Source organism: Antedon bifida, chromosome 1 (assembly GCF_963402885.1).
Source record: "Antedon bifida chromosome 1, ecAntBifi1.1, whole genome shotgun sequence".
NCBI lineage: Eukaryota > Metazoa > Echinodermata > Crinoidea > Comatulida > Antedonidae > Antedon > Antedon bifida.
In genome coordinates this window covers 22,929,924-22,946,239 of record NC_136226.1, presented here as the reverse complement: position 1 = coordinate 22,946,239, position 16,316 = coordinate 22,929,924, and the positions used below count along the sequence as shown (strand labels likewise).

The 16,316-nt window shown below is 32.4% G+C and overlaps 1 protein-coding gene across 3 annotated transcripts; it reads right to left on the bottom strand.

Annotated features, from left to right (window-relative positions):
- Window positions 1–1,906: 1,906 nt before the first annotated feature.
- On the bottom strand, window positions 1,907–14,555 carry LOC144845308 (cold shock domain-containing protein E1-like). Of its 3 annotated transcripts, none has more exons than XM_078702543.1 (21): window positions 14,493–14,555; window positions 13,796–13,936; window positions 13,480–13,568; window positions 13,139–13,175; window positions 12,826–12,922; window positions 12,155–12,315; window positions 11,748–11,795; window positions 11,101–11,201; window positions 10,647–10,773; window positions 10,248–10,334; window positions 9,952–10,124; window positions 9,292–9,463; window positions 8,719–8,814; window positions 8,335–8,379; window positions 7,903–8,028; window positions 7,004–7,147; window positions 6,406–6,578; window positions 5,599–5,828; window positions 4,749–4,936; window positions 3,642–3,805; window positions 1,907–3,246 (listed from the first exon to the last, which is right to left on the bottom strand). In XM_078702543.1, exons 2-21 carry the CDS (start codon window positions 13,814–13,816, stop codon window positions 3,105–3,107), a joined length of 2,421 nt encoding a protein of 806 aa, XP_078558669.1. In that variant the 5' UTR covers window positions 13,817–13,936; window positions 14,493–14,555; the 3' UTR covers window positions 1,907–3,104. The 3 variants fall into 3 exon arrangements, with proteins under 3 accessions (XP_078558669.1, XP_078558659.1, XP_078558678.1); XM_078702533.1 differs by having other exon boundaries at window positions 13,796–13,933; window positions 14,493–14,552; XM_078702552.1 differs by having other exon boundaries at window positions 1,907–3,243; window positions 13,796–13,933; window positions 14,493–14,552.
- Window positions 14,556–16,316: the final 1,761 nt, after the last annotated feature.

Below are 16,316 nucleotides of genomic sequence, written 5' to 3'. Positions count from 1 at the left end.
CACGATTTAGATGTGGCGATTTGTTGGTGTGTTGCTATGCAACGAAACCGGCATAAATAGGCTACATTTTTATCAGCAGAGAACAGGGTACTTTATTTACACTCTGTACTGGTACTGATATTATTATTATTTTTTTTTAATGGAAGAAAAATACAATATACATTATTATTATTTTATGTCATAACACGACAATGTTGACGTTTTAATTATCTGACACCTATTAAATTAAGCCATTATTGTTTGACATCACAACACATGTTTTATTATTGCAATCTTCATTCATGATTCGTTTTACCAGGATTCACCAGAGATTGTCGTCAATTGTCAGTTTTTCAAAATGTTTGATTTGGTAACTAGGATTTTTTATGAATAAAATAAAAATTAGGAGTATTGACGACTGATGACCTACAATGGAAGAACATCTTTGATGAGCAATTCAGTATCTTAGTTTTTCACACAAACAAAAGATGCGGTAATTTGACTTTGATTGTAAAATTCTGGTTTTTTTTTACCTTTTAAAGACATTTTCTTTTATATTATTTTTTATGTATCTCTATGGGACATACTCAATTTAGTTTTTTAATTTTGACCTATAACCTGATGATTAGTCGAAGATACGCCTACAGTTACTCTTGTGATTCTATAACAGCATTGTTCAGATCCAGAACTTTAAACAGGGAGCACTGATATAATATTAATAGTCTGTAAAATATAGATATTAACAATTCGTTTTATGTTAGCAGTCAAGAGGAGTGTGCACCACAAGCGCACCCCTGGATCCGCCCTGATTACAACTGAAATATCGATGGGTTTAATAATATAAAAAAAATAACTATACCATTGTTGATTTCATTTATATTACGGGAGAGCATGGTGAGAGATAATAAATGTAATTTAAGCACCATTCCAATTGGTATTTTACATTTAAATTTGGATCAATATGCTCAGATCAATACATTTACAGTATATATTTCTGTTTTTTAATATATTATTTAAAGATGTATTGTCCCCCAAAATCATGAAAAATGAATAGGCCATTTTGCAGTTTTAATGAAGTTGTTCACTTCCATAAGAAAAAAAACGAGGGGAAAAAATTATTTCACCTATAAAAAGACAAAATAAACAGTTAAATTACCCAAAAACTCATTGTCTTCCAGACAATTTGACCATTTTTTGCTTTAAATTACATTTTTCTCAGGTAAATACATTTTTTTCAGACCCAATTTTTTGTGAGAGTGAATAACTATTATGTGACATTAAAATAACATATTCAAAAAAAAAATGTAAAAAAAAATTGTTTAGGGGGACAATATATCTTTAACATTGTATAGGAACTTAATTTCATTATCATCATTTCAAACAATTTTGATAGATTACACTATTATGTATATAATTCAATAAAATAATTTTCGCTTAGGCCCTATATACAAATATGTGGTTTACTTTCTTTCATTAATGAAATATTTGTTATAAAAGCAACAAAATGACATGTTGGAATAAAAACCCAAACTGAATGGTAAAATTATGGCAAAATAATGATCTCATAAAAAGAATATTATTGTAGCACAAATCAATAAAGTTAATACAAGTGAATGTTATATTGACTATGTTGAAGCAATAATGGTGAAATTATTTATTTATTACATCATATACTTATTTAAACAAGTATAAATCGTAGAACAGTAATGATTATTGATCGGGCAATTGTTATGTACTCAGTATAGGCCTACCGTTTTACATCATTTTGTATAAAAAAGGGAAGAAAGCTGGGAGAATTTTATTTGGATCTGCCACTGTACAAGAAATTGAGACAAATTACCCATCCCTTAACACTGAAGAAGTTTGGAGAGGGCCGTGGCTTCTAGAATCGGTAAGCTGTTGGAAAATAACAAAATACAAAATATAATATGTGACTTGTTGCTTTATTTATCTTCCTTTTTTATATCTTTCTTTTAGGTACATGCAGGTAGACATAAAAAACCGAAATGTAGACATGAAATATTTTCTTTACATTATTTAATAATAATTAATTAATTTAGTTACTCTTGTTCATATGAAAACCATATTTATAGTACAAACATGATTTGTGTTAAAAACAATATAGTTTAATAATAGTTTGTCTAAAGGACTAGACAATTGAAATGCTTGCATAATTCAGCCTACAAAGGGGAGGACTAATTTAATCCAAAGTAAAGTAATTGCACCTTTGAAATTCATTGTCAGTGAAAATGATCACTTGTAAATCATGTACTATGATTGCAAAACAGTTTTAGGCAAAATAAGAATAAATATATATTAGTGTTCCGTTTGACATAATTACTTTGTCCCTATTTTAGTAACATTAAATGAAACAAAGTTATAAAAAATAATATAAAACATATTTTGATAGTATGCTACAGTACCTGAGTTGATCTGTTTTTATATACTATTGTACTAGACTTTACTAATTAATAGATTCAATAAAAAAAAAAACACAATGGATGGGGTTATAACCAAACATGGGATTGTAGTTCAATCCAGTAATAAGGATAGCAGTAACATTAAAACAAAACAATATTGATACTGAAATATAAACAGATTGTTACAATATTTATATACAAAATTCAAACATAGATATTTTTTTTAAACTACTATTGAATATTAAATGCTGAAATGTTTGTGATATATGGATAATTAGAAAGAAGCCTATAACATATGTTTTGTTAGAAAAAAACATGAATTTGAATATATATCTGGAATTAAGCAAGTTTAAAATGTGAGGAAACCATGTGTTGTGATAATGTTTAGACTACAGGGATAAAATACTTTGAAAGAAGCAATAATGTGAAATGGAGACTTAAGAAAACTTAAATACTTACTAATTGTTTATATTTTAAAATAATTTTTTTTTGGACAAGTGAACATTTTAAAAAATATTGGAAGTTTGCATTAAAATTCATCATTGTCTCTTCTATAGTACCTAGCACCCTTTACACTTAACAAATAATTTTTATTGCTGTTTTTATATACTTCAAAAGGAATATCTTCTAATCCATGTGTTACATTATCATCATTTTTTGTTGTTGTTCTTAACTATCTGGATAACAAGTAGTGGTCGCGGTTCACTACACATTGCGCTGCATCTCAAAACCTTTAGTACCGTCTGGGCCACGTGGTTGCCTGGTGACAATAAATCGAGGGCCATTGTCCTCCAGCGATAAGTTTGATTTTAATTTATGCACCAGGTGTTCAGGTCTCTGGCGACTACTAAAAGAACAAGGCAAAATATGTAGTAAAAATTAATTATTGAATACATACATATTACTTAAACACAGTGCACCTGAGGTATCTAATAATAAAATAATGCAGAGTTAATTAAGGCTTGGTTCACACTCGGACACAATGTAACATAGACACAATGCAAGCGAGTTGACCAATCACAAGTCACAGTTTGGTGGTCCATCGCATTGTGTCAATAGGGTTACATCCTTGTGTTGGGTCCAAGTTTAAGAACTGGGAAAACCTGTTCAACAACCTTACGACATATTAGTACAAAAATAAACATATACCTCAGTTTATTCCAACAGGGAACTTTTAAGTTTTAAGATTTAAAAAAATCTATTCTAACTTTATACTGTGTCAGAACTTAAGCAAGTGTTTACCTTAGTCTGCGAACGTTGACAGCACTATATCGTCCATTCTGTTGATTACGTATCATCACAAACTCAACCTCATCTCCAACTTGTAGGTCTATTCCATCCTGAACCTCACTCATGTGGAAAAACAACTTCTTGCCTTCTTCCATCTCGTAGTCAATAAATCCATACTGAAAAAGACAAGCAAAATGACTAAAACTAATTAAATGTAAACTCTGGGTTACAGTATGGCAAACGTTATAAGTAACATCAATGTTTATACAGAGTTCTTATATTAGGACAGGAGAAATATATTATATGGTCTCCTCATTTTGCTGCACGATTTTGGTAAACTTTATCTTTCATATCAATCTGATATGTTTTTTTGTTATATAATCTTAATGTTTTTCTGTTATGTTTCTGTGTAAATTTAACTTGTCTTTGTTATCCTGCATGTATTTGCTTCCTTTCAAATATTGACATGACACATAATATAAATATAATTTATGTAGCAATACTTATTTTATTTGTGTCGCAGGTCCCCAATTATGAAACAACCTAAATGGTACTTTAATAAAAACAATGTCGTTTCCTTTATTTTCTTTTGCAAATCACTAAAATTCCACTTTATTTCAACTTTAGTTCCTCTTAAGAAGTTATTTATTTTATATTCTATTTATAGTTTTATTCTGTTATACAACGATATTCGCTATCTATGTATGTGTTCAATTTTATACGACATAAAGTTATCGTTTTATCTGTATTTTTACCAAATATAAGGTCTAACAGGACAAGAAAATGTTTTTCTTTATTTTATTTTGTATTTATCTTGACCAGATTGAAATAAATTGTGCTGTTGCACAACGAAACTGACAGAAGCATTTATTAAATAAAGAACTGCTACTACAAGATGTGTTCTACTCAAGGGCACAGGACATAAGTATGAGGCGTCTTAGATCATGTAGTCCTGCACTATTACATTAACATGGGTAAGTCATGTTTTGTGAAATAGAGAAGAAAAATATCAGATTTTTATTGTCAGTATTTCTTATATACAAAGATGCAAGAATACGCATGAGAGTAGATAACAATATAATCTAGTTATCATGTCATTACTTAAAACAAAGTACACACCTGTCCTTTGAGTGAGTCAACTTTACTGCGAATAAACTTCCTAAGTGCGGTGATGTTGCAAGCCCATTCTCTGTCATCTGTCTTTGAGATACCAATCTGGAACCGGATCTTATCACCAGCTTGCAGAAACTCGTGTTTGTCTGTCAGGCTAGTGATGCAGTATGGGTAAACATCTCCTTCGGTCTCATCTACAGAAAGTAAAAAAAGGGTTCAACGTTTAAATCATACATAGTAATTCCTAGTCTACATTCACCAATGCAAAATGCCACAAATTGTAGAGTTCCTAATTTTTAGTCTATGCCACAAATTGTATTACCTTTAAAAATTATTGTTATTTTATTTTGTAATTAATGTTTTATATATATATATTTTCTCTTTGTTTTTTAAACAAATTTTGTACTATTTAAGTTAACCCTGACCTTGTAGAAGTGTGATATATTATTATTATTCTGAATTGACTTACACCAACAAATTGTTACAATAATTTTACAGAAATAAAATACTTTCACTCATACATACATACAATTTATATTGTGCCTTATCAACCAATTTTAAGGCGCATTACAGATAACTAAAACTAATTGACATAGTTAAGTGTTGTCACAATGTAATGTAAACACAAAACTACATCTATGTAATCTTCTCTTGAGAGGCCTGTAAAGATTACAGAATTTGTCATCGATATATGGTAATGATATGCATGGTACACATTTAAACAAAAATTGACATTCACAAATTCATTCAATTAAAGTTATAGTAGAATTATAAAATGTTCACCCAAAAAACAGTTTACAAAAACAAAATAAAACCTTCATGAAAGAAAGGTAATACAAAGTAGACCTGAACCTACCCTCATGTATCAGCTGAACCAGGCCTTCGTACTCTTCTTGTTGTGGATCAATATTTCGTAGAGGTCGTACTACTTGACCTAGTTCTACGTCTGTCCGCACAATTTCTCCTGGTAGAGTACCTTTGTTAAGCTTCTTAATGTTCTCGGCATGGACACGGTTGCTACGACGTACAACTACAAATGACACTTCGTCTCCTAGCTCAAAATCATTTACTTCGCCACAAACCTCACTAGCAAGAAAAAAAATAGTAAACAATTGTAATAATCTAGCAAATTAAGAAACTTTTTGAAATAAGTGACCTGAATTTGATAACATTAATAGTAATAGTTTTGTAACCCAAAAGCAGATAACAAAAAGGGTCAAATAATCATTATTAATATTTAAATAATACATGTTAGTAATACTAATGTAAAATGTATTTAAAAAGGTGGAACAAACTATTTTGGAAAATATGGTACACTAGGAACAACTTTGGTACCATTGGGACCTTCTTATAACAATTTTTTTTATATCTGCTTTCAGTGACTGAAAGAAAAATACATTGAATATTTGTATGCTTGCTTTCTTTCATTACATTATTTTAATAATAAATCACAGAAATGTTAGTGCTTTGGTTTGGCTTATATCGACCTAACAGTTCAATGCATTATCAACTTTGTTTATTTCAGAAGTCATATGTATCCAAACAAATAGCAAAAAGCCCTAACTAATTACTGTAGAAAGAAATAACCTGCAGGTCTTATACATACGACTTCTCCACTCTATTAGACATCTAAAGAGTAAAGAGCATTTAAACAAAATATCACCTGTATCTAAAGAAGACCTCCCTATCATGTTGTTCTGTTTCTATAAATCCAAAGCTATCTTTTAACACTGACAAGTAGCCATACTTAATGGTCTCCTCAGCACGATTCATTACTACCACGTTTACAGCTGTTTGTGTGTTGTCTTTCTTGATCTCAGCCAGATTAAACTCAACCTAAAAACACATTTTATTGGTTACAGTTATTAGACAAAAAATGTAATAACATATGATTAAAAATACATGAATCAGTATTGTAACACACGTGAGAGTATTCTTACTATCTGGTTGGTTAGTTTCTGAATGCTGTTCAGTTCTATTTTGGGCTTCTATTGCCTATGACGCTTTTTAAAAACAATATTGTGCAATATGAGGCTGGTTAAATGCACAACCTATAACTGTTCTACTCTGATCCAAGCACTGATTTTCTTTAAATGGAAGCAGTGGATTAAAGCTTACATCAGAACATTAAATAATGAATATTTGTATTCAGGAATGAAGAGAGGCTGAGCCTCATGAAACCTTTCCTTCAGTCAACTCATAAAATCAATAAAAAAAAAATTGGTGTTTGTGTTTATGTATAATTGTACAATTGTACATACCTCATCACCAATGTTGGGTGGTGTACGTATATCTGTATCTTTAGCATGATAATTAACGGTTTGCTTCTTGCCATTCAATTGGTAACTTATCAATCCACGGTCAAGTTCTTTATCTTTTGAGTTTTTACCTGGACTTTTACCCCACTGTAAATATAAATAACAAATTTAAAATACATAATTTGAAATATTAATAGCCATATAATAAGACTGATTGTTGATATAAATTTATTTAAATATCAAGAACAGTAAAGGCAAGGGATGTTCCTTGATCCCGGACTCTAACCTCCTCTGGAAAAGAGGACTTTCTATGAGCCCCGGCTAATGTAAATGTAAAAATGTAAATGTAATGCATTCTGGTCCTCAAGTTTAATTGGAAACTGAGGAAATTTCGGATTAGACCCTCCACAGACCCACGGCATCCAGCAGTGCAGCGCCTACCAGATCAGCACACTGGGAGACGATCCCCTACTCTTTTCGAATAGTGTACCAAGTTCTTTAACGTGCATTGTTAAGTACACGGGAGCAATGGCTTTACATTCCATCCGAAGGACGAGGCAATGAGAGTAAAGCATCTTGCCTAAGGATGCAATTAGTATGGTACAGATAACCTCGAACCCATGCCTATCACATGCTAGTCCGATATTACCATTACACCATCACTCTCCGGTATATAACTTTGGTGATCTGACGAGAACCGGTGTTTCAATTCAATTTCTTTATTGCTGCAAATGCCATCAAGGGCTAATATCCGCTTAAACAAACTACATCATACAAACATATTTTTTTTTTTTGTATAATTTCTCAAGTATTGACAGTGTTGAAGGACATGGTTCAAATTATAGCTGTGTGTTAGTTAAACATCTAAAACTGATTTAAACAGAAATAAAATATATCTTTACCAAGTTTGCTGGCACTTTTTCTACAGTGCCTTGTACACGTTCCGGTTGAATGATCTCAAAACACACAGATCCCTTTGGAAGAAGCTTGATACGTACAGCAATCTGACGCTTAGGTGAATTTGGGTCCTAAAAACATTAACAAATAATATAACAAGATGAATATACTTGTCTAAACTTATATCACATTGACTTCCAATTTTTTAAGTTTTTGAAAAATGTTTTTTATGATCTGTTCTGTATTATGGTTTATGAGGAACCATTAAAATAGAATTCTTTCAAAATATGGTATTAAAACCATGCTTTTATTTGAATTAGAAACAGACCCTTACATTCTGTGATATGAGCCAGTCACATTATTTGTTTAATATATCAATATTATAGTAAGTTACCAAAACAAACACAACTATAAAACGTGAAGCATTTTCAACTTACTGGAATAACTGTGAATTCTACTTCATCAGATATATGAAGGTCACCCTAAAAAGAAAGAAAAGTTGAATCTCGATATATAATATCATATTTCATTTTGGAAAGACCCTCAGCGAAGTTATGACAACGTAAATTTAACATCTGCTCAATAAAGTTAAATATTCAGTCTCCCAAACCTAGACTTTGTGGCTGTAAACCAGAGGCATTCAGACCATGTATTACACCATTGGGTCCAAAATTATTTCTTTCACTACATCCCAAATAAAATTCAGAATTGGAAACCCATAAAAAAGAACACAACATTGCCAGCCTAAGGGCATCTAAGAGATAGTTGACTATACCATCAAATATTCTCATGACTAAAAACACTACTAATGTAATAATTACCGATTCAAGTAGTTCACTGAAGTGGAAGAACATTCTTGGTTCACGGTTGACACATTTGATGAATCCAAAGCCTTCTTTTATAGCTGCAACTATACCCTGGAGAAACAATCATAAATTAAAGAAAAATACATCACAATCACATCTACTTTACATTTATTGCACGGCACTAATATACTTTTCTTTTCTATTTCCAGTACAAGACTTTATTTATTTTATCTTTATCTTAAATGTACCATATACAAATTAAGTTTTTGTTCAGGCTGTTAAGGTGGATAAATCCATCTAAAAAGCTACAGCAGTTTTGCATCCTTGTCTTTTTCTGGTTTATTTTGCAATTTTTGTGTTTTAAGTATGTGATTTTGAAAGACTAAATGAAGAATGAATGAATTGATGAAGAACTTGTAGGGAAATTTATGATAAATTAATGACTTATTTTTTATTTATACTGGGTGACCTCTTCAGTCAAAGACTGGTCTCTCAGAGGGCCCAGTGGCTGTGTGTGACAGTGGCTGTGTAAATGAGATAATTATTGGTTAATATTTGGCTGCAGAAACACGGCCCAAAACAACAAACCATTTCTCTTTCTTCTTTGACAGCTTCAAAAGTGTCCATCATCAGTTTGATACTAGTTGCACGCTGTAGTAGATCTCGTTTATCTGTGGCAATCTGAAACTCTACCGTGTCATCCTCATTCAATGTGTAACTACCAAATACATCTTTCTCTCCATAAGAAAGCTCTCTTTTCCTAGTAAAATGTAAATAGTGATAATTCAGAAAATCATCTATCTATCTAAAGAACTTTCGAAAATTAAAAAATCTATAATATAAAAATTGAGAATTGAAAGTGGGCTTGAAAATGTCTACATTTTTTATTTATTCATACATTCATTACACAATAAAACTAAAGAGGATAATCTAAAGCCTGCTTTTGGTGATTGGCTAAATTCCACCTCAACTGCAATACATTTTGTGGAGAGAATAATTTTACTAATACTAACTTCTTATTTATAGTCAAACTACTGTAATAAATATAAGTACAGTATTTAACTTACAAAGTGTTTTAGCTTTGACAGAGGTATGAAATAACCAAGAAACACTAACAAAGAAATTAAAAGTTTACTGAAACTAATTTTGGATTATAAGGCTATAAATTATTCAAAAGCCACCACATGCGATTCCTTAAAAAGGAAGTATGTAGGTATAACTTTGCTAATGAATAAAAATTCTTCTTACCCTCCATCAGGAGTTTCAAATATGAGTTTTCCTGGAAATGGTTCAGTCTGACGTCGATTGCTGAATCGTGGTATAACTTTTGAAATGTTACCAATATAAGATTCATCTGAAATTTCTTCAAACACTACAGTGCCAGGTGGAAGCTTTTTAATATTGATGGCTACTTCTTTATCCTAAAAATAAACAAATGTGTGCATTCACATATAAACTGTTTCATATTTAAACATTTAAATGTAAACCGCAAAAGCAATTTGTGGACTAAGTTTGAGCTACTGAAATAAATATATGGCACTTACATTTCGAACTGTAATATCATAATCAACATCATCTCCTAGAACTAGCTCATTTATATCTCCTTCAAATTCACTATAATGGAAAAAAATCTGTAACAGAAATAAGAGAAACGCAATAATTATAATAAAGAATACATTTTATGGATCTTAAAAATCCTAAAACTTCCAAAATAAATTCAAGATATTAGTTACATAGAAATTTGCTTCATTTGTTTTAATGTACAGGCACACTATTTTGCATAATATTAAAGTTACTAAGAAAAAAGTGAAATTTTCATGTTAGTTAATTAGTGATTGCACTGTGCAAAATAGAAACTAAACTCATACAATTGGCTCTTGATAAGGTATACAAAAACAAAATCAAAGGTTTATGTAAGAATCAAAGGTACTGTATCTACTAACTTCTTTAACAACATCTGCTCTCTCTAGAAAACCAAAAGATTCTTTCATAGAACAAACAATGCCCTGGTAACGAGGTGCAACAAAGGATTCTAGTAGAGTCATGTTACGGGCACGCACACTGCCATCTCTAAAGAGAAAAAATAACATATTTGGCAGATATTATATTAGTGATTATTGTTTAACAAGATAAAATTTTAAGAAGCAGATGAATTTTACTGTGAAGGCAACAAAAATATTGTCATCAACCACTTAATATCAATGATAAAATGGTAGAAAATGCTAAACAATGCATAACTGGCCACCTGTTTAGATCAACACTGATCAACTTACTGTAAGGGCACTATTAATCAGCGGTCAGTTGCCAACAACTTGTTCAGTCTAGCTTGAATCTAGTCAATAGTGAATTGAACATTTTAAATTTCTATCAAAAAATGTGGTTTTACTTGAAACAAACCTTTTGTCTGTGGCAATGTTAAACAAAACTTTATCTTCTTTCTTTAACTTTGTGTCCTTAGTTTGAACATCATGAATCATATAATTCAAGAAAAAACATTCCTAAAAATATAAGATAAAAATAGAAAAAATATTTGTACAGTTCTTTCTTAACCCTTCTTATTCACTGAAGAAGCTTATTGGACACAAATGCATTGCATATACGTGTTTCACACATCTTACAAAATGTTACCTTGGTACCAAACTTTGAAAGTCTCTGAACAAGTTTGTAACCTTACACACATGCGCTTAAATGTTAGTAGATTTCCCGGTGATTATTTTAAGCGCAAACAATTTACACGAATCACCGTACATTCTCGAAATACCATAATTTTCAAAATTGACTACAGTAGAACACCTATGTGTCCCCTTAATATGGGTTGTGGTTGTAGTGTTAAAATACATATTTCCCCTCATTAATTTCATTCTCTTTAAGGGGTCTACCTCATTTACTGTATTACTTATAGGCCTACAAAAGGTGTTATCAACCAGAAATTATCACAGAAAACTAAGTAGGCCTTATCTTAGGATATCCATATAACAATTGCTTACTTTTAGTTACATTGTGCTGTACATGTGAATTGGGTATAAGTTGTAAATTATACTTACTCCATTCATTTCATAGGTAACTTGACCACTTTCACCGTTAAGGCCACCCTAATGAGGAAAAAATAGAAAAAAATATAATAAAAGATAAGTTTTAACTAAATAATTATGGAAACAGGAAATGCAATTTCGTTTTGCGCATTCATTTTTGTTACACATGTGTGACACAAGGCTTTTTTTAACTAATCATGTTCGATCAACCTGTAGTCTGCGCCCTCTTTAATTTGTTCTACTCTAAAGAATCAAATGGTTGAGAAAAGACCTAGCCTCTCATTAAAAGTAGGTGTGTTTTTCGTACAATGGAACAAATAATTTAGTTTGGTGAAAGATGAAATATTCGATTTTCACTATTTGTACTCATAAACATTCATTCATTGTGTATTATCTGGATGGATTGGTGTTTGTCTTACATTTCTTGATTTTGACATCTTAGCCTCGCTAACAATGAATCCAGTAACTTTGTCGTCACTCAGTATCTCGGTGGATATGCTGCCATTTTTTAGCTTAATAATTTTACAAGCTACAGGTTTACCTGTCCTTCTGTCAACTGAGGTTTCAAATTCTACAGCATCTACAACAAAAAAATAATCACCTTGAATATTTCAACATCTGCAACAAAATTATCATCTTGAATATATTATATTTCAAGCATACTGCAGATGTTGTGATTTGTTGACAGTTTACCGTAACCAATAGGGAGCTATTGATTTGCATGCCAGGACCTGGCTAGGAATCCACTGAGGAGGGAGCTTGGTGATTGCATAATGCCACATCATTTGTAACAGATTTATTATCAGATTACTACTGTAATGAGAGTATCTTGTTCTAGTTAGGTTGTTTGTGTTGAGTACTAGTGAAACATGTATACAATTTAGCTAGTTCCCATCGATATAATGCAATTGTTGCTTTTGTATATTATGGTTTGTGTCATTATTATTATCTAAATAACAGACATAACAAAATACAATGAGATCTATAGTAAAATATGACAATTACATCCATAGATCATAAGTTTTAAGCTATCCCAGCATTTATACAGTATATTCATTTTGCAGACACATACAATTTATTTACTACCTACCTCCTAATGTTAACTCTTCAACATTGTCCGAATATTCACTATAATGGAAAAATAGTCGTCCATCTCGATCACAACATTGAAGGAAGCCATATGATGACTAAAGATAATTAAAAAATAATGTATTATGTAACTGTACATAGTGGCTTCACTCAGATCATTTTGTCCAAACAATCATGGCATCAAAATCTGAGTTCAGTAACAGTGTATTGCCCCAGATTACAGGATTAGAGGTAGCATGTGGAACTAATTTTAAATATAACGTTTGTAAGTAATGTACTGTATTAAATAAATAACAAAAGGAATGAATACTTACCAGAAGCTTTTCCACCTGTCCTGTCTCTCTTTGAACCCTGTCAATTGAAGATTTACAGAACGTTAATTGTATCTTTTTATTGAATTGGATTATTATTTAGAATACAATTATACATTGATTCAATGTTTCTTTTTTTTAAAGTACTGTAATTTGAAATACGGAAAGTTTCACAATTTTTTAAAGTGCTAAATTTCAAATTTATGAGTTTCAAACTGAATTATCAGTTATTCAAATATAACTGCTTATTTCAGAGGCATACAGTTAGTTTTTGAAATTTATAACAGTACTATCAAAACCACAAATGACAGAGCAGTAATGTTTTAAAAGAAAAGGTTACCGACCCATTATGTGATGGATAACTGGTTGAGCGTTGAAGTGGTCCAGACATAGTATGATTTCGACTGCCATATGCATTTGATAAAGGTTGTTTCTAAATTTAAAAAAACAAACATAACAGCTGTAAGTTTATTAATTGGAAAATACAGTATTTTGAAATACTATATCTTGTGGAAACACAACATTGGCAGTGGTAAGTACAGTTTTATACTCTATGCAATAAAGGTTACAACAATTGTCTTTTCCCTTTACAATAAAAATACCTGATAGTATACTTTTCTCATTTGGCTATTTTTAATTAAACTATTGACATCACATTACCTTCCACAGTGGACTTGCCATATTTAATATTGAGTTTCTTTAAAGTAGTGGTTGTTTTTAGATATTATACGTGCTGTTGAGCTTTCATTATTTTTTGGCTAAAAGTTTTACGTCTCATGGGCTGCTTTGCTATTATTGCTGCTTTGATCGAAAAAGAAAGAATAATGATTAATATTAGAAATTAATATCAGATACTTTAAATGTACAGCATACAATAAAGTGTAGAGAAGTACAGTACTACTAGGTTAAAATTTTAAAGTTTTAAATATTATGCATGTGTTTTCTCTCTGGTTTTACTTTATAAAAATAATAAAGGCCCTATTATTGTATGGCAATGGGTACTAATAATAGACACGTAGATATTTAATTAATAATATAATTTTTTTGGGGAATCAGACATTTTGTAGTATTTCAAGTCTTCACAAGCGAGTGGGTGTTAGGACAAAATAAACGGGACGAATCGACCATATAATTGTCGGTGCATGACTGTATACTCAGTACGGCCGTCAGTAGTACCGTCTTTGTATAGCTTATAACCAATCATATTTTAGCCTACACAACAACAAAAGACAAGACAAAAAATGGGTGTCTAGAAAAACAGCTTCACAATGAAATTAACAGAAATTGATAATAGGGTACTAAAGTAAATTAAGAAATATAAAATGCTGCCTAGAATTCGACAAAATGTGTTAAATACCTCAACTTTCCAGCACATCCTCTGTTCATGAACAACAACCACGCTCACCGGGGTTCAAACCACCACAAGAAGACGAAGTGTGACGTCACGACGTGTGTGAGGCATATTCGCCGTTGTCGCGGACGTGAATGAAAGGCAGTAAGGGACTTCCCCTTACCCCCTCTTCTGGACTCAATCTTTTATTTTACATGTACTTGTTTTACCAATAAATGTTATTGTCATTGAAGTTGTGGTAGTATGCAATATCGATCTAGCGCCACCGAGCGGGGATCGAGAGCGGGGTCTAACATGGACGCGAGTCACGATATGTTGAATAAATGTTATTTGGATTGTGTATAACGGTAGTCCTATGTACGTCTGTTTGAGTACAGTGTAGCGACAACAAACAAAACATAATATGGTGTCAGAAGTGGGATATTGTTGAAAATCTCACCCATATGGAAAACAGAACTGTCCAGCAAAATCAGCAACTTGTAATGCATGCGGGAAAACCGGTCACTATAAGGTAGTGTGTAGATCAACTGCAAGCCGACCAAGCAGAGTCAACCAAGTCGATGACGAACACACTTTCCTGATAAGTGGTGTTAGTGTCCAACAAGTTAACAGGTCACAGTTGAAAGATGCACACAAACAACCTGGATGGCACATCAAACTCAGAGCAGCCGATCAAAAACTGTCATGGTGTATTGATACCGGTGCACAAGTTTCAGTGATGCCAAATATAGTGTATCAAAACCGATTCGGAGAAATGTTCCCAACCGACAAGACGCTAGTGTGTACAGGCGATACACCACTGAAAACACGAGGATTTGTGGACATGAAGCTGAAACAACAACACGGAAACAACTCGGAGATAGAAGAAAGAGTATATATAGTCGAGAACGCAACAACACTATACTGCTAGTAAGGTGGCGAACGGAACGGTGTTCTCAAAACTCGATGCAAACTCAGGGTTTCACCAGGTGAAGCTGAGCCCAAAAAGCACAAAACTAACTACCTTCATTACACCTTTTGGGAGGTATGTGTTTAAACGTCTTCCTTATGGGATCTCGTCAGCACCGGAGTACTTCCAAAAGCAGATGGACCGAGAGCTGAGAGGTCTAGAAGGTGTTGTATGTCATATGGACGACATTCTGATCACTGGCAGCAAATCAGACAGAGCACGACAATAGGCTCAATGCAGTACTGAAGAGATTAGACAGTCCAGTTTTGGACTAGGTGCTGTGCTTCTACAGAAAAAAGAAAATGGCGAGCTGAGACCAGTAGCCTATGCAAGTAGATCCATGACGGCAACGGAACGCAGATATGCACAGATCGAAAAAGAAGCACTTGCCACCACATGGTCACTTGAACATTGGGCCGATCTGTTGTGGGACTCAAGTTTAGAGTTCAAACCGACCACAAACCATTGGTTCCACTTTTCTCTACCAAGAATATTGACGAACTCCCTATATGAGTTCAGAGGTTCCGAATGCGTCTGATGAGGTTTAACTTCGATATAAACCATGTGCCCGGGAAGTTATTATATACACAGCCGATGCACTGTCAAGATCGCCGAGGCACAAAGAAAGACGTGCAAACGAAGAGATCGACCGTGAAGAAAAGTTAAGGAATGAGGTAGAATGTTTCGTAAACAGCGTGATGGTGACTCTACCAGCATCAGACAAGAGACTGGAGGAGATAAAGTCAGAACTGCGAAAAGACGACACTCTAAAAATGGTGATGTACTATGTTCAAGAAGGATGGAATGAGAAATCAGAGGCATCCGGCTATCTACACAGCTACTGGAAAGAAAGAGGTAGCCTTTCTGTACATGAAGGCCTT

Coding starts and splice junctions, on each gene's coding strand:
- LOC144845308 (XM_078702543.1), bottom strand. CDS start 13,816: ATGGCAAGTCCACTGTGGAAG. Junction 8,029..8,334: donor TAGAATTCACAGTTATTCCA/GTAAGTTGAAAA, acceptor TAATGTTTTTAG/GACCCAAATTCACCTAAGCG. Junction 7,148..7,902: donor AAAAAGTGCCAGCAAACTTG/GTAAAGATATAT, acceptor TTATATTTACAG/TGGGGTAAAAGTCCAGGTAA.